This window comes from Ostrinia nubilalis, chromosome 8 (genome assembly GCF_963855985.1).
Source record: "Ostrinia nubilalis chromosome 8, ilOstNubi1.1, whole genome shotgun sequence".
Taxonomy (NCBI): domain Eukaryota; kingdom Metazoa; phylum Arthropoda; class Insecta; order Lepidoptera; family Crambidae; genus Ostrinia; species Ostrinia nubilalis.
In genome coordinates, this window is record NC_087095.1 from 15028448 (window position 1) to 15052269 (window position 23822).

General features: G+C 38.8%; 2 protein-coding genes and 1 long non-coding RNA gene across 6 annotated transcripts; all 3 read left to right on the forward strand.

The window, feature by feature from the left end:
* Positions 1 to 362: 362 nt before the first annotated feature.
* On the forward strand, positions 363 to 15591 carry LOC135074005 (sphingosine-1-phosphate lyase). Of its 4 annotated transcripts, none has more exons than XM_063968298.1 (11): positions 363 to 691; positions 1222 to 1359; positions 1605 to 1820; positions 2134 to 2342; positions 4375 to 4608; positions 6798 to 7007; positions 9551 to 9671; positions 10338 to 10455; positions 11330 to 11476; positions 13035 to 13155; positions 15409 to 15591. In XM_063968298.1, the coding sequence occupies exons 2-11, from the start codon at positions 1224 to 1226 to the stop codon at positions 15529 to 15531; spliced, it is 1635 nt and encodes a 544-aa protein (XP_063824368.1). In that variant the 5' UTR covers positions 363 to 691; positions 1222 to 1223; the 3' UTR covers positions 15532 to 15591. The 4 variants fall into 4 exon arrangements, with proteins under 4 accessions (XP_063824368.1, XP_063824365.1, XP_063824366.1 ...); XM_063968295.1 differs by lacking the exon at positions 363 to 691 and adding an exon at positions 706 to 862; XM_063968296.1 differs by lacking the exon at positions 363 to 691 and adding an exon at positions 706 to 856.
* A 1734-nt stretch (positions 15592 to 17325) lies between these two features.
* Positions 17326 to 23414, forward strand: LOC135074268 (venom allergen 3-like). The gene is made up of 8 exons (XM_063968553.1): positions 17326 to 17520; positions 18283 to 18435; positions 19050 to 19146; positions 20249 to 20378; positions 20631 to 20721; positions 20860 to 21022; positions 22526 to 22605; positions 23055 to 23414. Exons 1-8 carry the CDS (start codon positions 17380 to 17382, stop codon positions 23328 to 23330), a joined length of 1131 nt encoding a protein of 376 aa, XP_063824623.1. The 5' UTR covers positions 17326 to 17379; the 3' UTR covers positions 23331 to 23414.
* On the forward strand, positions 21378 to 22243 carry LOC135074269 (uncharacterized). The gene is made up of 3 exons (XR_010257793.1): positions 21378 to 21818; positions 21894 to 22022; positions 22097 to 22243. It is a non-coding gene; the product is annotated as an uncharacterized LOC135074269 (long non-coding RNA).
* Positions 23415 to 23822: the final 408 nt, after the last annotated feature.

Sequence of the window (23822 nt, forward strand, 5' to 3'; positions counted from 1 at the left end):
CTTTTACATTATGCGGAAATTAGCCAAGCCAAGACTTGACTTGGCTAATTTCCCGCATAATGTAAAAGTTGTCCTTGGTACTATTACTTATTCTGTGCAGTTGTAATGTCAAAAGATGGTCGAAACGAAAGGCCGTTTTTTGTATGGAGCTACCTACACCGCTCCGTGAACAGATTCAATTTTCGCTCCGATCAAAAAGTGCCACTTGTCTAGACCTACTGTACAATCAATCATTTAAATGTACTTTTCCATAGGTAATACTCATTCGTATAGTCAGGGACGACGGAAATAATCAGCGCACACTTTTATCGTATTGTAACAAACAGTGAAACAGTATGTCACATCACTATGAAAAGTGACGTTTGTTGTGTCGGCGACCGAGAGTCGATCTTCGAGCTCGAGTTCGAAAAATCGAGTTGTATTGTAGGTATTTCACGTTAAAAACATTCCTGTCTAATTAATCTGTATAGCGTTCTCTTGTTATCATCATTAATGTTTAATCGGCCTTTGTTTTAATTAGTGAGCCTCGCGTTGCAGACTCATAACGCGTCTGTTGTCGTGTTCTTTGTATCAGTGAGGCCAATAGTATCTTGGTAATTATCAAGATTATGTGCCTGGTTGACAGCTGAATTGATCGAGGGATAGAAGATAAGATTTCATTTTGTGTAAATATTTAATCAGATTGTCTTAGGTAAGTTCAAACTCCACTAGCACTAATTATACACCGACCTTTATTTAGGTAGTGCTTAGTTAACTTCGCACTTTTTGCTGTAAATAGGACTGCTAAAAATTCGTTTTAGTTTAGTTAAATAAATTAAAATGTTTAAGGAACTTCATGACACTGTTATCTGTAAAGGTAAAGGTAAAATTTTCATGCATTTTCCTTTCAGCAAAGTTATGCCCGTTTTCACCATCAATCCCTAATTTTTAAGTGATCCCTATGGTAACACATGACAGGAATTTTGTTTTCAAAGGGGTCACTTAAAAATTGGGGATTGATGGTGAAAACGGGCATTAGACAAACATCTTTAGTTTAGCTATTGTTTTGTGTAACAATGTCTTTGTTAACATTTGACTAGAATAATTCTATTCTTTTGTAGTTACGTACTTAGTACTTTTTCCGAAGTAAAATTATTCTACATTTTAAGTTTAGATAAGGTTTTTTTTTATTTAAGGAAAAGAAGTCCCAGTTTTTAATTATTGCCGTTATTAATGTTGCAGCCATGAGTGAGCGTCCGCAGCCGTTGAAAGCCGTAAACCGGTTTTTCGAAGGGAAGGAGCCATGGCAGATCGTAACTATGACCGCCTCCTCCATACTAGCATTAGTTTGGGCACACAGTCTCTACAATGCCAAAGAAAGTAAGTATTCCATCAGTTTTCCTATACTTTTCAAATGATTTGATTTGAAATAATTACCTCATTAGTTATCTAAATTATTATACAACTAAGGCTGGGTTGCACCACCCAACTTTGACCGTAAATTTGATGTTAACCGGTGCTTTTTGTATGCATTTTGACAGCTTTTTGACGTTTGTCAAAGTTAAAGTAAAATGGTGCAACCCAGCCTTAGTTAATGATCTAAAACTTTTTACGTTCTGTTTTAGGCCCCACCACAAGACTACGTAAACAATTCTTCCATTGGCTGCGCCAATTACCAATAGTGAGGAAGACTATAGAGAAGAAAATGGCAGAAATCAATAAAGATTTCCGAAAGGACGTCAACAAACGCTTGGCTGGTGTCACGGTTAGGAGAGAGCTGCCGGCTACTGGGCTGAGTCCTGAGCAAGTGGCTGAAGAAGTCAGAGACCACCTCAGCTTAGGTAAGAAGTAAATAAGGGCTGCTTAATTGTTAGTCTATTAAATTACTAGCTGTAATTTTCCATTAGATATAAAACTTGAAGAAACTATTTAAAGTAAATTGTTGTTGCAATTATAACGCTAATGTCTTTTAAACCTGATTTATAACTTTAACGATACTGCAGGACTTGAATCCACAACCTTTCTCTTATTGGGAAACAGCTCTAACCAACAAATATTTAACAATTGGTGAATTTCTAATTAGGTTAATGTTGATTGAGTAATTAAAACTTTATTCCGTTGTTCACAATTTAAAGATAATTGTTACCGTTCCAGGTAATTATGACTGGAAGAACGGCAATGTGTCCGGGGCAGTGTATCACACCAACGAAGAGATTGCCAAAGTCGCCTGCGATGCGTACGCTCTGTCTGCGTACACCAATCCACTGCACTCAGATGTATTCCCTGGGGTAAACAAGATGGAGGCTGAAATAGTGCGCATGGCTGCCAATTTGTTCCATGGAGACGACAACTGTTGTGGGACGGTGAGTGGATTGTACTTGATGTATGTTACCTTCGTTCGTTCGTTCACTACAGCCGAAAGACGTCCACTGCTGGACAAAGGCCTCCGCCAAGGATTTCCACAAAGACCGGTCCTGCGCCGCTCGCATCCAGGCATCTCCCGTGACCTTCACCAGATCGTCGGTCCACCTAGTGGAGGGGCCTGCCCACGCTACTTCTTCCGGCTCGTGGTCGCCACTAAAGAACTTTCCTGCCTTAAGCAGTTACCTTACAAATCTTAAAATACCATTTGCCAGGTATCTTTCTCATTCATCATCATCACCATCATCATCATCATTATCTCAGCCATATGACATCCAGTGACTGGTGAACATAGGCCTCCCCCAATCTCACTCATTGCTAGGTATAAAATACAAGCTCCTAGTTAAGCTGTATACGAGTATAAATAACATAGCCAGAGTTTTAGTTTAAAAATATTACAATAGAATTTATCCATACATAATTATTATTGTTTTGTTACATAATAATATGTACAAAATTGTTTTGTCAAATAAGCACGCAGTGCTTGGTAGATAAATAATTTAAAAATATGTTATTTAAGTAAATTACAATATCTTATGTTTTTGTTTGGTTAAGTAAGAAAATACCTAACGAATCTTGTATGGTTGATAAGCCCATTGTAATTTATACTTAGTCGTATCGCTTTTCAGACACTTGCTTTTAATTATCTTTTGGAACATAAAACATTGTCGTAAAACCATGTTGAGTCTTTTACAAACCATTTCTTTAAACCATTCTTTTTCAAGGTGACTTCTTTACATGCTAATGAGCATTCGCTCATTCTTTACAACTGTGAATTTTTTTCGGTGACTTGTTGTTTGTCAGATTAAGATATTTTATCTAGGTTTCTAATGAGCAAAGATTATAATGAATAAATATTGTGTAATTTTCACACTAGTAGTAATCACAAAAAAAGATAAATGATTTGATATCCATAATTAAATCTGTAATCAAATTAAATACCGTTTTATGCCTATATTTGTCTGAGTTTAGGTCAATCAAATAAATTATTTTGGAAATGAATCGAAATTTTAGGGTCACCAGAAAAATTCGGTGAGCAAATAGAAGCCCTGTTTGTTCTACATAGTAATGATTGAGTCAATTGGTACATCCGTATATTCTGCATTTTACATGTCGTCCACTAGGATCCCCTAACCCGATCCCCCAGGGGATCCCCGTGAACTCGTGTGTTAATCAGAATCCCCTTTTAATAAAAGTACATAAAGTCAGTGTCACACTGAGTATTTTCCTTTAGTAGCATAATTCACACACATAATTAATACATTTCTTAAAAAGTATACTTCTCAAAATGTGGATAATCTCATAATGTGGAGTTCGCAAAATGGGGATTTCTCAAAATGGGGAGTAAGCTAAATGAGCATGTGTACCTATACTTTGCCAACAAAAATTAAACATTATGTTGAAGTAATGTTTAATCCTCCTGTTTAGCCTACCAGGGTAGCATAGTCTTAAAGGAGCTATTTCGATTTTTTCTTGGTTGTAATGTACACTCTATGACACATACAGTTTCACAGTTACAAAGCCAAAGTACCTACTTATTTGGTAGATAATAAGACTGGTCAAGGTCACGCTCGATGCGTCTCGGGCGTCATTATTTTGTTAATAGGTGCAACAAAAATGTATGTGCTGTCATCTAGGTATACATATTACATTAATATACATCGAACAGCTATACCTTTGTCGGCCGTTTGGTGTAGTGGTTCGAAACGGACTACTATTCCGGAGGTTGCGGGTTCGATTCCCGCACAGTACAAACATTTGTGTGCATAAACATATTTGTTTGTATTGGACTGGGTGTTTTCTATGTATAATATGTATGTATTTACAAAAAAAAAAAGTATTTAAGTGTGTTTATATCCGTTGTCTAGTACCCATAGTACAAGCTTTGCTTAGTTTGGGACTAGAAGCGCAGTGTAAAATGTCCAAGGATATTTATTTATTAATTTATTTACCTATTGCTAAAATATGTTCCAGGTCACAACAGGCGGTTCAGAATCCATCATGATGGCGTGCAAAGCGTTCAGAGACTACGCTTACAACAAGGGCATATCCAACCCTCAGATAGTGGTGCCCACTACAGTCCATTGCGCCTTTGATAAGGCTGCGCAATACCTGGGATTATCTGTGAAGTCGGTACCAGTTGACCCTGAGACGCTGTGTGTTGATATCGCGGCGGTCAAGAGGGCCATTGGCAGGAGGACCTGCTTGGTAAGTGTTGGAACATATTACTTCACGTCATTATTAGTTTTCCAAGGTGTTTTTCTTCTGGCGGAGTCTGAATCGTCTTGCTTAAAAAAATTGTCTGGTATGGACCATCCTGATTATTGACCATAAGAATGAAGATTATTATGGATGATGGATTAATTAATGGCATGTATTTAAACGATCTTTTTAAATTAGCAAAAACGGCAATTAAAAAAATCTAAATGGTCATCTATTTTAATGATTGATCCTCTTTTTTTGAGACATAAAATAAATGAAATCGATCGATATTTTAATCTCTTTTGAACTACGCAAAAAATTATTGAGATGTAAAAATTATATCTGATCGTTACTTGTTGGTCCTCAAAAATAAAAGAAATGAGCATCAAATATTCAATATTGTGATACTTTTTTAAATAATTCGATTTGTATAAATTATTTTTTGTCTATATCAAATAATCTTCAAAATAATTATGTTATGGTACTTATTTTTATTAAGTTGTAGTCAAAGGATGGAAACTATTTAAAGGCACTTGATGTTCAAAGATTTATTTTTTATTAAAAAAGCATACTTAACACGTTCACACTGCGTTATCGGGTCGAATTAACCTTAGGTGCTGGATGCGTTGGTGCGGGATGGATATATTCGGTCTTTTCAGTAGTACGAAAGAAACATATTATTGTTTTGCAATTGTTTCGTCAAACACAGTAAATATTTGGAAAAAAAAACTTATCAGGTCCTTACGACCCGATGTCGCACTAAAAGTAAACAAATATCGTTTAGTGCTTTTATCGTGTCTAATCGACCCGTTGACAGATGACTTTATGGTCACTGATCACGGTCGAGATCGGTATACTAAGAGAAAATCAACCTTGCGATTTGAAAAAAAATAAAGAGGTAAAAATTATGATGTCGGGTTCAGGGATGACAGAAGTAAGAAATTATTTTACATAGCTCCTCTAGTTCTAGTCCCAAACTAAGCAAAGCTTGTAATTTAAACAAACATGGCAATGTACCATTCTGCTTGGTTATTGGCCGCTAAGCCCTTGGATAACTCAGTAACCAATGACGGACGATTGTCACTCAACCACAAAGTACCGCGTAAATTAAAAGATATTTTTTAATTAAAAAATATTAACCAATAATATTTTTAGTTAGATCAAATATATTTTAAAGTTAAGTTATACATAGATCGAAATGTATTTATTAGGTGATCAATATTAAAAGGCAAACTTGATATAAAAATCATCAAATTAACAAAATTAAAGATCAATAACTAAAAAAGAGGATCAAATATTATTTTTGTTTACCAAATATTAAAAGAGTATGTTAAACATAAATATTATGTTACCTTAAATGAAGATCATTCATAATGTATCCGTAGATCATCTAATATAGACCCAATAATTAATATAAAGATAAAATATAATAAAATACATCATTTATTTTTAAAAGTGCACATATTAAAAAGATCAATTAGTTTTTAGAGGATCAAATAATATTGTCCCTTAATTAATTATGTAGGAGATCAGTGGGAAACTGAACGTAAAGATGTGTGAAACAGAAGGAAGAGTGTGAATGTGTGAGGTAGGTACTTATTAATTTCTATCTTGGTCAAATAAATACTGGGAGAATCAGAACGGTATTTGTGTATTACTCGTAGAGGCGTAGTAAGTAACAGCATCATGATTTTCGTCACCATGGGTCTTCTTGCTTTCTCTTTCTCCTTTCTCTTAAGCATCGTAATCCAGTTTTTCCCTCATATATCATGTGCTACTGTTGTGTGTATTAATAAATAAATAATAAATAAATATCCTTAGACATTTTACACTGCGCTTTTAGTCCCAAACTAAGCAAAGCTTGTACTATGGGTACTAGACAACGGATATAAACATACTTAAATACTTTTTTTTTGTAAATACATACTTATTATACATAGAAAACACCCAGTCCAATACAAACAAATATGTTCATGCACACAAATGTTTGTACTGTGCGGGAATCGAACCCGCTACCTCCGGAATAGTAGTCCGTTTCGAACCACTACACCAAGTGGCCGACAAACCACTACACCAAGCGGCCGACAAAATGTTAATTAATGTAATTTGTATTCATCAGATGTATTTTTTTAAAGATCGCATGAGTGCGTTTCGGCCGCATTAAAAGTGTTAACCGTATCAACAATTTCTTCCAGATCGTAGGCTCAGCGCCGAACTTCCCCTACGGAACGATGGACGACATCGCGGCGTTGTCTGACATCGCTCTTGAGTACGACGTGCCTTTGCACGTAGACGCGTGCCTGGGAGGCTTTGTGGCGGCGTTCATGGAACGTGCGGGTCACAATGTACCAACATTTGATTTCCGACTGCCTGGCGTTTGTAGCATGTCAGCTGATACCCATAAGGTGAGATAAATTCGCTCGTTTCAGCCAAATGACGTTCACTGCTAGACAAAGCCTCCTCTAAGAGTTCAACAACCGGTCCAGCGTTACCCGCATCCAGGTACTTCCCGTCACCTTCACCAGGTCGTCGGTCCACTTAGTGGGAGGCCTGCCCACACTACGTATTCAGGCTCGTGGTCGCCACTCGAGAAATTTTCTGCCCCAACGGCCATCAGCTCTAGGTGAGATAAGTACATGCATATAATAGGTTCTTACATAATATGTAATATAACTTCCCCTACGGTTCGATGGATGACGTCATCGAACGAGGCCTTTTCTGACATTACGACGTTATCTCACATCGCGGCGTTGTCTGACATCGCGGCGTTGTCTGACATCGCGGCGTTGTCTGACATCGCGGCGTTGTCTGACATCGCGGCGTTGTCTGACATCGCGGAGTTGTCTGACATCGCGGCGTTGTCTGACATCGCGGCGTTGTCTGACATCGCGGCGTTGTCTGACATTACTCTTGAGTACGACGTGCCTTTGCACGTAGACGCGTGCCTGGGAGGCTTTGTGGCGGCGTTCATGGAACGGGCGGGTCACCATGTACCACCGTTTGATTTCAGACTGCCTGGCGTTTGTAGCATGTCAGCTGATACGCATAAGGTGAGATAAATTCGCTCGTTTCAGCCAAATGACGTTCACTGCTAGACAAAGCCTCCTCTAAGAGTTCAACAACCGGTCCAGCGTTACCCGCATCCAGGTACTTCCCGTCACCTTCACCAGGTCGTCGGTCCACTTAGTGGGAGGCCTGCCCACACTACGTATTCAGGCTCGTGGTCGCCACTCGAGACATTTTCTGCCCCAACGGCCATCAGCTCTAGGAGAGATAGGTACATGCATATAATAGGTTCTTACATGTATGTAATACTAGCTTTCCGCCCGCGGCTTCGCCCGCGTGGAATTTTGTCTGTCACAGAAAAACTTTATCGCGCGCGTCCCTGTTTCAAAAACCGGGATAAAAACTATCCTATGTTCTTTCCCGGGACTCAAACTATCTCTATGCCAAATTTCATCAAAATCGGTTGCGAGGTTTAAGCGGGAAAGCGTAACAGACAGACAGACAGACAGAGTTACTTTCGCATTTATAATATTAGTTGGGATAACTTCCCCTACGGTTCGATGGATGACGTCATCGATCGAGGCCTTTTCTGACATTACGACGTTATAGTTCCAAAATACTGGACTGTCCTGTCGATGACATTGACAGTGGGGCGCCACCGTCAATACCGGATCGCTGGTTCAGACTTTTGCCATGTTGGAAACCATATAGTTGAACGATGGTAGCGCCCCCCTGTCATTGAGTTTGGTGGGACAGTTCAGCGTGGGTCATCTATATCTCACATCGCGGCGTTGTCTGACATCGCGGCGTTGTCTGACATCGCGGCGTTGTCTGACATCGCGGCGTCGTCTGACATCGCGGCGTTGTCTAACATCGCGGCGTTGTCTAACATCGCGGCGTTGTCTAACATCGCGGCGTTGTCTGACATCGCGGCGTTGTCTGACATTACTCTCTAGTACGGGTTCCCCTTGCACGTAGACGCGTGCCTGGGAGGCTTCGTGCATTTATGGAACATGCAGGTCACCATAATATACCAACATTTGATTTCCGACTGCCTGGCGTTTGTAGCATGTCAGCTGATACGCATAAGGTAAGCCACCTACTGTCGTTTTATCTTTCCGATTGCGTTAGTATCGATACATTTTTTTTGCATGATTTTGAGTTATTTTGATGATACAATTTATATTTCTCCTAACGTGATCGAATCAGGAATGAGGAGTCTGTCTTCCTATAGATCTCGTCAACCAGAGAGGACGAAATTGTCAAACAACTGGCAATGGGCGAGACAAAAAACCGTTCCTCCCTTATATCTACTATATCGGAATCCCCTACATACAAGATGTGCCCATGTAGAAATCGAGCGTTACGCAGGACGTGACGTAGTAGAAATTCTTGGGGAAGGACTTTGTTCTGCAAAGCATGTTCTTTGGTTGATATGAAAGACAATTTTCAACCGACTTCAAAAAAGGAAAAGGTTCTCAATTCGACCCGTATGTTTTTTTTTTTTCTATGTTTGTTACGCGATAACTCCGCCAATTATGAACCGATTTGAACAAATCTTTTTTCGGCGTATAGGTAATACCTCAAGGGTGGTCCCATTTAAATTTAATAATAGAAAAAACAACCCCCAAGGGTGGAAAATTGGGGATGAACTTTTTTATACGCAATATCTCCGCCGATTATAAATCAATTTGAACGATTATTTTTTTGTTGAATAGGTATTATCAAAAGGGTGGTTTCATGCGAATTTGAAGAAAATATTTCACCCCCAAGGGTGGAAAATTGGGGATGAACTTTTTTATACGCAATATTTTTAATTTTTAGTTTTTTTTTTGTGTTCACGCATTTGAAGTCGGTTTTATTTTTTTAAAAGTTAATTATTAGATGCAGTGAAATCAGCGCTACACGTTACGTCATTAAAATTTACTTACTTTTTTTTCAGTACGGATATGCGCCAAAAGGCACCTCAGTGGTTTTGTACCGCAAACCGGAATACCGGCACTACCAGTATACCGTCACGACCGACTGGCCCGGCGGCGTATACGGCTCACCCACTGTCAACGGTGAGTTTAGCAATTAAGGGACTAGCGTAGCGTTAAAATTATAAGGTATTATTCGTCACCTAAAAATGTCTTGGTGTCGTCCCGATAACGTGCGAAGTCTATCTTTATTGAATGAGGGTTATAGCTAAGTGGCGCCATCTGGTGAGCGCTGAAGCGGTAAGAGGACTATCGCGTTTGCACTCATCAAGATAGCGTCTCTCTAGAGTTAAGTATAAAAACGATAGCGCCCATTGTCTGGAGTCTCAACTACCCTATTGAAAAAAGAGATTTCAGGGCTAAAATTGTTGACTTTATTGTAGGGTGGGTAGCTTACTAACACTAGGCTAGTTTCCTAAAAAAATTTTTTTAGTCCGTCATGTTTAATATCAAAAAATATTGGACACATATTTTTATTTGTCAATCTAACATATAATTACATAGTTATGGTGCGTTGAAGTTCCGCGCGACGTCACAAAGTGCGGCACTTTTATGCACTCATTGACGTCACGGGCCTCTTCTTATAACTTTGGCGAGCTTTATCTCTTTAAATTTTCATTAGTTTGAAAAAGTGAAAAATACGTGTAGAGTATTTTTTGATAAGTTAACTGACGGACTAATTAAAACTTGCTTTTTTACCCAGGAAACATCCCTATTGTAGGGTAGTTCTTTAACTAGTTGTCTTTGCAGGCAGCCGCGCGGGCGGTCTGATCGCGGCGTGCTGGGCGACCATGATGCACGTGGGAATGACGCGCTACGTGCAAATGACCGATGAGATTATCACCACCACACGATACGTGGAGCAGGAGTGAGTTCACTTTAATCTATTTGCTCGGTGTTTAGATTCCTATGCTTTGTCTCATATCTGTGCAACCTCTGTCAACTGCTTTGTCTCAGATCTAAGACAAGACTACTTTGTCATTTTGAAACATCATTTGAAAACCGTAGCAGTTGGGGGGTGCAGTTTTGCGCGGCTCAATAGCACGCCAAAGGTTAAGATAAAATAAAATGTATTTGCGCTTTTCGTAGCGCCACCCCCGCACGGAACTAAGTTCCAATTTTCGTTAATAGATGGCGTTGACCGTGAACCGTAATTGACTCACGCTAACATTAGATTTTTTTCGGACTTTATAGGGTGTTTTGCATAACTGGTTTAATAAAGTTTTTATCAGCCTACGGAAGTTGTGTTATTTAATCGTGTGATGTGAAGTGTGTGAACACTCGGTAATATTCAACGCATTCCCATTGATGAGATGAGTCAATGGGCATAAGTGAAATAACGCCCGTGACGTTCTTGTGAAGCTTTAAACTTGAATTCGTCGACTTGCTGTTTAGTAGCTCTAGAAATTAATTTTTACTCGGTCTTATGCGACTGGTCTTAGTGTTATAGCGATGGTCGTGAAGTTAAAAACTTATTTCCCTAAATTGGATTCCCATACCGTCTCTATTGGGATAGACAAAGATACAAACTAGCGAATACCAATGCAACTTTACTCTCATGAAGTTTCGCTCACCAAAAGCTATGTTTCATTCACTTTATCTGGGTTTAGTATGTGATAGTTATTTTGTATTATTATTGTATTTAGAAAAATAATGTTGCACGCCAATGTAAAAGCTTCCACACTCTCATTCTGCAATAATGTCCATGATAAAAGCAAATTCTAATATATTTTTAAACACAGGTTACGCAAAGTCGAAGGCATCTTCATTTACGGTAAACCAGCGACCTCCGTCATCGCTTTCGGCTCGAAGAGGTTCGACATCTTCAAGCTGGCTGAATTACTGCACAAGAAAGGATGGAGTATGAACGCCTTGCAGTTCCCTTCAGGGTGAGTGTTTATGTCTACAGCAAGAAAGAAAAAGAAAATAGAGGGAGAGAGAGAGAAAGAGAGAGAAAGAGAGAGAGAGAAAAATGTTTACGGCAAGCCCTTCTGGGTGAGAATAAATAAATAAATAAATAATCTTTGGACAATTTCACACAGCGCCAGCTAGCCCCAAAGTAAGCAACTTAATGCTTGTGTTATGGGTGCTAGCTTAACGGATATACTACTTATATACTTTTTTTTTTTAAATACATACATATTATACATAGTAACACCCAGACCCGTCACAGAAATTAAAATTCATCATTTCAATATCTGCCCGGCCGGGAATCGAACCCGGGACCTCTCAGCATAGTAGTCCGCTCTGAACCACTACACCAAACGGCCGACGATATACGACGAATAAACAATGGCAATGAAAGAAATAAACAATGAGATAGAGAGAGACTTCTCTTCTTTAAGAAAGAAATCATTAGTTATTTATTAGTTAACGAATACAATATAATAGAATTACTTAATACATTTTACATTTAGGTACAAATATTCTTAATCTAAATGTATAACTCAAAGGTGACTGACTGACTGACATAGTAATCTATCAACGCACAGCCCAAACCACTGGACGGATCGGGCTGACATTTGGCATACAGGTAGATGTTATGACGTAGGCATCCGCTAAGAAAGGATTCTACGAAACTCCACCCCTAAGGGGGTAAAACGGGATCCACGCGTACGAAGTCGCGGGCGGTTGCTAGTTTTTTTACTAAAATTAAGAATGCTGAAGAGGCAAAAATCCTGTCAGATTTTTTGCACAAGTTGTCAAGCTGCTGAAGCTGGTTTTTAGCAGGGACCATGATAATGAAGATTATGTTTTTTGTAATGTAACAGGAGTAATATTGCTACTGCTTTTCAACCGACTTCAAAAAAAGGAGGAGGTTCTCAATTCGACCCGTATGTTTTTTTTTTTTTTTCTATGTTTGTTACGCGATAACTCCGCCAATTATGAACCGATTTGAACAAATCTTTTTTCTGCGTATAGGTAATACCTCAAGGGTGGTCCCATTTAAATTTAATAATAGAAAAAACAACCCCCAAGGGTGGAAAATTGGGGATGAACTTTTTTATACGCAATATCTCCGCCGATTATAAATCAATTTGAACGATTATTTTTTTGTTGAATAGGTATTATCAAAAGGGTGGTTTCATGCGAATTTGAAGAAAATATTTCACCCCCAAGGGTGGAAAATTGGGGATAAACTTTTTTATACGCAATATTTTCAATTTTTAGTTTTTTTTTGTGTTCACGCATTTGAAGTCGGTTTTATTTTTTTTAAAAGTTAATTATTCTATTTATTTATATTAACCGGCAGACAGTGATGACTGAGTTTGTTGCGGCGCTTCTTCTCAGCACTTGCCAAATGTTGGTCTCGAAGCGCTGGTAGGGTAAAAAGTTTATGAGACATGTAGAAGTTCCTTAAGAGCAACATATGTTGCTATACAAACAAATGTATAGACTCTATACAAACAAAGAAATTTTAATTTTGACTTTATTGTTTGTCTACAGCATCCATATCTGCATAACGCACGCACACACGGCGGAAGGCGTGGCTTCCCGCTTCGTGACCGACGTACGCAGCGCTGCGCACGAGTGTCTTACTACCTCCTCCGGGCCTGTGGAGGGAAAGGTAACATACAACTGTTTATTGTAACATTATAGCTAAAGTTCGGTCACTGAGCAGATGGAATTTCGTCCAATGACCCCAAGCTACCCATCCTTATCGCTCGCGCGTAATTATGATGCTGTCGCGACTGTGCGACGCGCGCCCGCAGTGAGTGTGCGAGCGCGACAGAAATATACACGCAAGCTATAAGGATGGGTAGCTTGGGGTTATTGGACAAAATTCTATCTGCTCGGCGACCGGACTTTACTAGTTGTGTGTTTGCGAAAAAGTAGACCACGCCTACTTTTCCCTTGGTTGCTCTCTAACGCCCGTATTCACAAACATTACTATGAGGTCTCACAGTGCGCGTGGACGCACAGGGTGACACACGAACCAATCACAGAGCTCTATTCAACGCTGTGCGTTCGATTTGCTGCTTCACTTATGCAAGCATCGTAAGGGACAAATATGCGAACATCAAGCGACCCCAAACCGCTCGGCTAGCGTGGGGAGTGTAGGAAAGAAGAAAGTTTATAAGCTTAAAATATACAGGGTGACTTTTGTATCAGTATCCAAATTTTTTCCTGACATTAGGTATTGTTTATAGATGACATTTTTAATAAAAAATAGGTAGGTCAAATTTTAACATCAACTATTTTTTTCCTAACCAATTAATCACGTAGTGTGGTTACCGCGCTTAGCGCGTAAACATTTTGCGGGAGAGCTGGTCGAGCGGAGAGCTGGCAACGTGTGGCAACGCTCGACCGGCCGGCCTGGCCGCGCGGCGCTTCAATCAGTCGCCCGCGCAACCCATTACGAGACGCGCGCATCTCTGCGCGCGCCGATCGTTCCGTCGTGCGGTCAACGTAACGATGTATTCGCAGCGCGAGTGTTATGAAATGATTCGGTGCTACATTTTAAGTGGAGAGAGTTTGAACCGGGCCCAGAGGAATACCTCGACTTCGTAACCAAGGACTAAACCCAACAGTGCCAAACCGGTGAACGATTTTAGCGGCAAACTGAAGCGAGATCCGCGAGCAAGTAGGTAAGTACCTACACGAGACGCGAAGTGCGAAATGACACTGTAGTTTTAAATAAACTCAAAGACAATGTACAAAAGCGTGCAAGTCTGTCTGGAGAAAAATGGTATGCACTTTGGGCAATTATTAAAATAACTACTCATAATTTGTTAGTTTGTTGTTAGGTTAGGTAGGTTTGGTAAGCAATCTCAATTATTGCACATGAAAATAACGATAAATACCCCCGAATAGGTACACAAGAAAAGTAGTGTTACCGCTCTCGGTGATTTTATTTTCTTTTTGATAGCGTAATTATTGTCGTAGGTATTTAATTTTTCTACCATAAATTAGTAAGTCTGTTTAATTAAAACTAATTACCACTTTGAAATCTTTTGCATTTTGACGGTCCTAAGCCCGTGAAAGTATGAAGGGAAAATCGACAACTTATAAATCGTATCGCAATGAATCAAATGCGGCGCGGGCAGGCGCGTACGTGTGTGCGTGCGTAAGCGAGTGAGCCGTGACCACGGTGTAAGTGTTTTTTCAGACTGTTTCTGGGTGCTTTATTTTGACATTTTTGTACTGGACGATACAAAAATAAAAAATATGTGTTTTGTCTTTCGCTTCATAGATTATTATATTAAAATTTGGATACTGATACAAAAGTCACCCTGTAATAAGCGAGTGTACAAAAAAGCAAGCTTTACTCAAGCAATCGCAGCTGATGAGTTCTAAATAATGTAGAATCATTTTTAAGTCGAAAAATTTCTAGCAAAAATTCAATTATAGGCACAAGGCGAATCCTGAATGTTTTTCTGAGAAGGCCACGAATTAACCCTAATCTGACAATGCTATTCAAATAAGCTTCAACCACACCAACGCGTTGGTGTTGTTGAAGCAATAAGTTGTTATTGTCACAGATACGAAGAGGTAGGAACCGAACTTCTAATTTTTATTGTATAAATCAGTGTTTTTCAACCTGTGGGTCGGTTCAAGCCTTTATAGGGGGGTCGCGAAAGGTCGTAAAAACTACCTCAATAAAAAAAACTTATAAAGACAAATTACTCCGAAATCTAATTATGCAAATGTTGTATGGATTGAAGTATTCGGTCCCTACAAACATCTTTGCAACATTATAAAATGCATGAAAAAAAAAGTGAACGGTCGGGGGGTCGCCAAAATTTTTTTATACTAGGGGGGTCGTGTCATGAAAAAGGTTGAAAAACACTGGTATTAATCATACCCACAATATTTCCAGATGGCCATTTACGGTGTCGCACAAGAGATATCAGACAGAAGCCTCGTATCTGACATCACCAAATACTTCATCGACTCCATGTACTACCTGCCCGAACAGTCTGAGGAAGACGCGAAGAAATAAAGCATTCCACTACTATTCCTATTGAAGCGTTTTAAATAATCACAAATATTTGTAACTATTTTACAAATAAAACAAGGCTAGTACCTATAACAATTTAAGATATCACAATTGTATATACCTACTATCCGTTCGCGATAAGTTTGCCGCTGGCGATATGACGTCACTCGAAGGAAAGCGTCTATAACTAGCAAACTGTATTGAAAATATTTTTTATTTATTAATATTGATAAAAATTGTGTATTTGCGTAAAATAAAACACTTAATTGCTTAATCACGTTTAATCACTAACTAATTGCGTTTAAGGGGACGCGCATTCCACGGACCGGCAAACTTAGCGCAAACGGGTAGTACAAGTAAGTAAATATTAATTTCTATTGTTTAAAATTCGTGCGTGGTATACATTCAAATTGTAATCGATCCCTAAACCTTATTATTATGTTTTGCTCCACTGTATTTTATTATTCTTTCATCAAAATTACTTTTAATACCGATTAATTTAAATACCTATATTTTTTTATATTGTAACACTTGTATTGTGTGATTGCCAGTATATAAAATAAGTACAGTAAACATATTTTGTAAAGTTTTCTAGTCGAAAGTGCCACACACAAATCAAATTAATTTGTTTTACAGTGCCACCGATAAAAGTCACACATTCGAGTCGTTTCATGTTTATTTTTATATTTACAATTTATTTGATATTTCTTTGTGTACAAATATTTTGAATAGGTGGATTGCTTGAAGATATTCAAGATAATATTAATACAAAATAGATGTGGTGTTTAAGGTTGTTATTGACAGTGGAATTTAATTCCATTTTTCACGCTTTTCTTGGGATATAACTATTTTCATGTTAGTTTATAACGACTTTTCATAAGTGGACTCAGTGGCGGCGTAGCATAAGTCTATAATTGAGTAGACTTATGCCCGTTTTCACCATCAATGCTTAATTTTTAAGTGACCCCTATGGTAAAACATAACAAGAATTTTGTTTACATAGGGATCACTTAAAAATTAGGGATTGATGGTGAAAGCGGGCATTAATCTTGTATTTAACTATCCTTAACTCAAGGATTATCAATATTATTAAAATAGGTCGATCATAAAATCAGTTTATGTATTCAGTATTGTAAATAATATGCAATTATGATAATTATGCATTTAATAGTCGCGCAACGATTATATTAGCTCAGAATAGCTCAATGAATTCTGCTATAATAATATGTATATTTGTGAAACATTTTTATTTTTTGATTGTTAATATGTGATGTTATTTAATTAAAATAAATATATTCCTTAAAATGTATGTTTTTATTATTTGATTTAATTCACAACTTAGTGCTACTTTGTATAGTGGGAACATCGCTTGATAACAACCTGGATTGAGGGACTTTTCATACAGCTCAATGTGCATTGCATGTATAATGGGGAATGACATTATATTTTATTGATTGAACCTTGGATTGAACTATGGATTAAACCGAACTGGTATGATTCTATTTTGAATTTGTGAATATCACAATGGGTTTGATAAGCTTTGCTGGTATAATTTACGTTTTATGGGCTAAGAGGGGCAAAGTTCGGTGCTGTGTTATAGGATTACCATTACCATGATCCATGACCACGATCACTGACAACAAAGAAAAGCTATAAGAAAAGCAGATGGGCATCATAGCACAGAATAATAATAAGTACTACGTACATAGATACAACCTTAACCAAAAGATTATCTACTATGCTGATGCCCGTGCTCTACGGTTCTAGACGTCATTCAGACAAAGTCACCTATCAAAATCAAAGAGCAAGTGAACGCAAAGTAAAAATGCTAGGCAAAATTAACCGTTGAAGATGCGGTGGGCGGTCGCGTTGGTCTTAACACTGGTCGCCAACGCAGTCCTCGCTCAAGGCTTACTAGCACAGCGCTCCGTCAACTATTGCGCTGCCAAGATGTGTGGGCATACCAATGCACATACCTTCTGTCAGTTTCAGGTGAGTAATTAAACAGCTTGTATGAATATGGAGGGAAATATCGCAGCCTAATCAGGAATTCCGGTATAGGTAGACAAGACGTCCAGCTTGATATCCTTGTGCCCAGAAAACATCGCATTGTCTCACATGTGTAGCTCTAAAGTACAGCAGAATCGTATTTCCTAATGGAGCCCATTGGCCCATTGGTTCGACATGGTACCATGTAGCGAGATTTCTCTCTAGAGCAGTGGTTCCTAAAGTTGTCTGGGCTACGACTCATCTCATACAAGTTCCCAAAATCGGGACCCTATAAGAAATTTAACCGTTACCAATATACCTAAAATAGGACTTTTTAAATAACAAAGTTTAAGTACAAATTGTCACCCGCTGCCCAGCGGTTGGATCGGTAGGGTGGTGTGTCGTTCTACAGGCAGGGCCCACTCAATGTTCGCTCGCGACCCACCACTGGGTCGCGACCCATTAATTGAGAAACCCTGCTCTAGAGAATCAAATTAATTAGGGCTGGGATGGTATGAAAGTAGTAAATCCTAGTTCACGGCAATGTTGTTCTCTCATATCTTAGGAAGAGGGAACTTAAATCCCATGTGTAATCCTTCGCTCCTTACAAAATTGGAAACTAATTGGAGCAACTCAAATTTAGTTTGTGGAAATCATTGGGGGAGGCCTGTGTTCAGCAGTGGACGTCTTATGGCAGAAAATGATGATGAAATCTAGTTTTCTGTAGCTCCATCATAATCAATCTAAAGCTCACTGATGCTATAGCCCGGCCCAAGCGAAAGATGCAGAGGGTACATGGACGCACACCTCACCAACGAGGAGAAAGTGCGGGTAGTCGCGCGACTAAACCGGCGGCGCAGCGAGGCCGCGAGCGGGCGACTGCGGCGCCTGCCTCCTGCTGGGAACATGCTCAAGTTGGTACGATTCATATTCCAGCATATAAACAAACATCATTCGTTTCAGCCGAATGATGTCCATCCACAGCTGGATAAAGTACTTTCATCCACAGCTGGACAAAGGCCTACCCTAGGGACTTCCCCACAAGGATCGGTCTTGTGCAATCCGCATCCAAATGCTTCCCGCGACCTTCGCCAGATCATCGGTCCATCTAGTGGGAGGCTTTCCTGCTCTACATTTCCTAGTCCGTTTCTATTTTATGAATCAATAAGTAGCTGGAACATGGTACATAGCCGGACTATGCACCGCGCACTAATCGCGCGCGCTCCGTCCATATTGGATCGTGCGTCCGAGTCCTCGTGTGGGTATAAGGCAAACTGTTAGCTAGAGTCAATTCGGCTAGAGAATTCAAAATCAAAAATAAAAAATATTTTTATTGAGCCATCCATTATTCTTACTAACTAATCAACAAAAACATAAGTTATTATCAACATAAACATAACTAATTGTATTCAAGTTTAAAGTTCCGTTACATACTTTTTTTTCAGACTACTCTTATCAACCTCACACATTTACCGTCACCTTCTAAGTAATAACTACTTAACTGATTGTTTCTAACACTTTTCTGCTTCTAGCGTTGGGTGGAAGAACTGGCTCGTGAAGCCCAGCGGTGGGCTGACCAGTGCCGGCCGCCGCGGACGCCTGACGAGCGAGACGCTTGTAGAGACCTCTGTAAATATTATCACCTAATCTTTTCTCAGTTTCATCATCATTATTATCATCATTTCAGCCATAGGATGTCAACTGCTGACCGATTTCCACAATGGCTGGTTGGTGGCGGCCTGCATCCAGCGCCTCTCCGCTACCTTTATAAGGTCGTCGGTCCACGTTGTAGGTGGACGTCCTACGCTGCGCTTTACGGTACGTGTAGAGATGGGTTATACTTGGTAAATTTGATACTAGGTGCACCTATTCCTAGTATTTATTTATACTCGATCCAAATACCTATTCCACCTAGTACGTAGTAATTTAGCATACTTGACGCGACTAGTGCGGACTAATCCACGTAATATGACTTTAAAATACATTTTTTTTAAAGATACAACCGTAGTATGAATAATGCAATTTGAAATTGAATAATAATTCCTCCCTTCATACTTCAACAGGCTTAGGACTGTCAACTTAAAAGTTGGCGTATTTAAAAGATATCAATTTGGTTTATAAAAATATTTACATATTTTTTCTTATTTACATGAATATGGTTTGACTACGTTTGTGTGCGTTTGCTTCGTCGCCCTCAAATTTGTTTGGTCAGACAGAGACGGAGTGAATCTTTACGTTCGCACATAAGCTTAGCGAGAAATACTAGGTGCGCGTAATACACGACTACGGATTACGCAATAATAACCTCTATTACTTTGATGATAAGGTCGGAAATCGTGTAATTTATAAAATACTAGGTGGATCAAGTATTTAAAAAATTGGAATAGGTGCCGCCTAGTACTGTAAAATACCTAGTGTGTGGATCTGTTCTAGTAAATACGTCTCATCTCTAGTACGTGGCATCCACTCCAGAACCTTGCTGCCCCATCGGCCGTCAGTTCTGCGTACTATATGCCCCTTCTTAGTTTACCTTACATAAATGAAACATATTTTATTTATGAGTCAGTCTAATGATCTCCATACGTCTGACCATGTAAAACCCTCCCTTAGACGAAGGTCGAACTCCCTCACTCCTTCCCTCTGAGCACTCCTAGTCACTCCCTCACAATCACTCACTACTGCACTGACTGGTTATAATATTACGGTTACGGTCTCTTATCTTTATGTCCAGATTCGACTACAGTGGGGCAGTGCGTGGCGTCAGTGGTCGGGGAAGCCCCGGGCCTTCGCGTGGAGTCCATGGTCGACATGTGGTACATGCAGAGCATCTTATACAAGGGGAACGTCACTTCTTACATGATGTTAGTTTTTATACCTGTTTGTACTGTGTGTGCCTGAAAGCACTCGATAGGATCGAGATAGATTCCGAGTTACACAAATGATGATTGCTCTTGATCTTCAAACTTTCTGATACTATGGCTATTAAATGGCTAGATGGACAGTTTCTGGAATTTCTCTATTTGTTTTAACATCAGTCTCTTTGCAATCGTGGCTTACAAATAAGATGGATAGTTTCTAACATTTTCTTGAAGTGCTTGCTTTCAATTTTGCAGCCCTATGAGCAACGTCACGTTCTACGGCGATTTCGCTCAAATGATTTGGGCAAGAAGCTACATGGTCGGTTGTGGTCGGAGTAGATTTATGGTGAGTCAATCATTATGAATATAGTCTCGTCAAAAATGGCCAAGAGACATCGTTTTTCAAATGAGGGCATCTGATATTCATAGATCTGTACTTAAGTACTGCAATATTGTCATAAGTATATATCTTACGAATTTTTAGTCGGAATTGAACGGACGGTTGAGGAGCGTAGAGCGGTTGGTCTGCAACTTCGCGCCCCGGGGCCCCGTGCAGTCCAGGGCGCTGTGGATCCCAGCAGCCCCCGCCACTGCCTGTCCCGCGCGATCCATGCCTGACCCAGAATTGACTACACTCTGCAACTTTCGTAAGAGCTATCAAATGACCTACGTAGTTTTGTCAGTTTGTTGCTAGTGGCAGTAGTTTCTTTTTGAGGCAGGCGGTTGATACTTCTACTTACCTGTACATTTTAATGCACTTTTTCACATAAGTAATTACCTGTATGCACCACAGGCATCCATAATTCATTTGGTCACAAGTTAGGTGTATTGCCTAGACTTTGAACATCGTACATTTTAGACATCTAGTTAATACCTACTACGTGGAGGTAAGTTAATATAATAAATGCACCGCTATACCTAAGTAACTTTTTAACTAAAATTTTGCGTAAAATAACGAAATGAGAAATATATCCAAAGAAAGTGTGAATATTCCAGAACGCAAATTGGACGCATCTACTGATGTTGATGGCACAATGAGTTTAGAAGACCATGTTCTGTTAAGTATAGTATTAGAAATAGAAGATAATGAAATTTTGAACTATTTGGGAAGTCTAGACGAGCTGTATCTCACCAAGTTAGCGGTAGTTACAATGGATAACAAAATCACCACCCCTCATTACGAAAATGTTGTGCATAAGAGAGATATTATAGAAACACTGGGTTTAGATGAGAACGTGGTTCATATAGATAATGAACTTATGGAAAATGATGCGCATAAGTTTATAAATGCAACGAAGTTTTTGATGAAGATAGAAGAAGCTGTGAATAATGTCACCATTGTCACCAAGCCTGTAAAGAAAGCTATTTTAATCGGACGTCCAAAATCTTACAATATTGAAGAACTAAACGATATTGGAACTCATTCTCCACCAGAAAACACTAGTAAGTTGTTTCGATCAAGAATAAGTAAATTAGCACTTGAACAATTATTTTAAATTGACTCATCATGTGTTGCAGATCCTCACGAAGATATACCTAGTCCAGACCATGCAAAGATAGATCGTGATGTTTATTTGGAATATGCACTGCTAGATGTTCAAGACGAAAACCTAACGTCTTTGCCAGAATCTCTAAATATGAATTACGGTACGTATTTAAATGTACCAAAGATTAAGGAATATGGCAATTGTAGAGAAGCTAATTTTGGGTAATTTCCACAGAAAATATAACAGAGAAGCATGAAAATTCAAGCAGCATTGATGAGTCACAGAGCGTAACTTCTTCATCTGAAATTATGATGCAACAACATATTTCTTTGTCCGATGATGTTAGCCAAGAAAATTCAGGATTTTCTTTGACAGAACACACAAACACAAACAAACGGGTGGCACTGACTTATGATTACTTTAAGAACATCACGAGGAATATGAATGAGACAGCCATTTTTTCCACTTTGAGGCCAGATGAAGATTATCTTACCGATCGTAAGTATAAGGAAGAAACTTTTAAATGCAAGTTGCGCCATGAAGAGCAAACAAAAAGAAATTCTTCACAAACAATCTGATGTACTCAGAAGTAAAATTTTGAAGTTCACCCAACTGAACTACAGTCATACATTTTTAATTACTAAATTATCAATTTGTTAACAGCTGAAACTGTACGAGAGATACAGGAAGCTTTGGATCGCATGGAGCGTAACCTCGAAGAGATCAGATCGACACCAGGGAAGGTAAGTCTCGTTATAATTAACATAAGTACCTACCTAGTAATACAAAAAAATCAAACTGATAGTAATAAATAAATGTTTTGAGACAAATAAATACTTTCTATTCTAATGTTTTCTTTACACATCAGTATAATATGCTCAATTTTACCATTTAGGCAACTCTACATTCATCATAATCATCATCATTTCAGCCATAAGACGTCCACTGCTGAACATAGACCTCCCCCAAAGCTTTCCATGTTGATCGATTGGTAGAGCAGCCTGCGTCCAGCGCTTACACTCAACTTTACATTAATCTGTTAAATTAAAAAGCAGATTTCTAATCCTACATACTTAGTATAAGCACAGATAATATAATAACAATAACAATAATAACAATTTATTGAATTTAAAGTATAAGTATGATCACTGGGTAGTAAGATTTAGCTAACAATGGTCTACCATTTCTCAAGGTGCGTCGCGAGTTACGAGATGTGCCACCACCACCAGACATATTAGACAACACGCAGCCTCCAGATCCTGTTAGACATTATAGACCAGCTGTACAGAATGCTGGCTCGGACCAGAACAAGACCGACAGGGGCCCTATGCTTAACATGGTGCTTAAGTACATGCCCTACCTGAAGCCCTACGAAAACGAAATACTGGGCAGTAGTACTTCTTCAGGAGTTTCTTTGGCTGTTTCGTACGTTTGGTTTAGCTTCGAGTTCTTGTTAATGTGCGTTTAGTTTGGTATTACATAGTTGTATTTTGTTATGTTTAGTGTTTTGTAATGTATTTATTTTAAAGTTGTATAAATATTGGCAAAATGATATTGTAGTTTAATTTGTATACTTCTGAAAAATTTAAAACAACATTCCATTTATGGAAAAAGTACTTAGACAAATATCATACAAATTTATTTTATTTATTTATTTAAAGACTTTATTGCACACACAACAATGTTCAGTACAAAAAGGCGAGCTTAATGCCATAAGTCATTCTCTACCAGCTGACCTGAATTCATTTCAAAACCTAATATGTTAATAGAGTTTACAGGTGTAAAACGTATGCAGGTGCATAAAAACATTTATGAGTCCTTGTATCGTTAGTAAGAGTAATGAGAAATTCAAACATCTCTCTACATAATACTTTTAAGCATTCCTTCTGTAAAACTTCCATGTCGATATGCAAAATTAACTAAAACCAATTAAGTAATGCACCAGTCTAGTCTTCATATT

Bases quoted from the DNA above. Each gene is read 5' to 3' on its own strand.
- LOC135074005 (XM_063968295.1), top strand. From the start codon at position 820: ATGTTTAAGGAACTTCATGACACTGTTATCTGTAAAGGTAAAG. The intron at 863-1,221 runs GTAAAATTTTCA...TTAATGTTGCAG, and splicing joins TGTTATCTGTAAAGGTAAAG to CCATGAGTGAGCGTCCGCAG. The intron at 11,477-13,034 runs GTGAGTGTTTAT...GTTTGTCTACAG, and splicing joins GCCTTGCAGTTCCCTTCAGG to CATCCATATCTGCATAACGC.
- LOC135074268 (XM_063968553.1), top strand. From the start codon at position 17,380: ATGCGGTGGGCGGTCGCGTTGGTCTTAACACTGGTCGCCAACGCAGTC. The intron at 17,521-18,282 runs GTGAGTAATTAA...CTGATGCTATAG, and splicing joins ATACCTTCTGTCAGTTTCAG to CCCGGCCCAAGCGAAAGATG. The intron at 21,023-22,525 runs GTAAGAGCTATC...ATTTGTTAACAG, and splicing joins GACTACACTCTGCAACTTTC to CTGAAACTGTACGAGAGATA.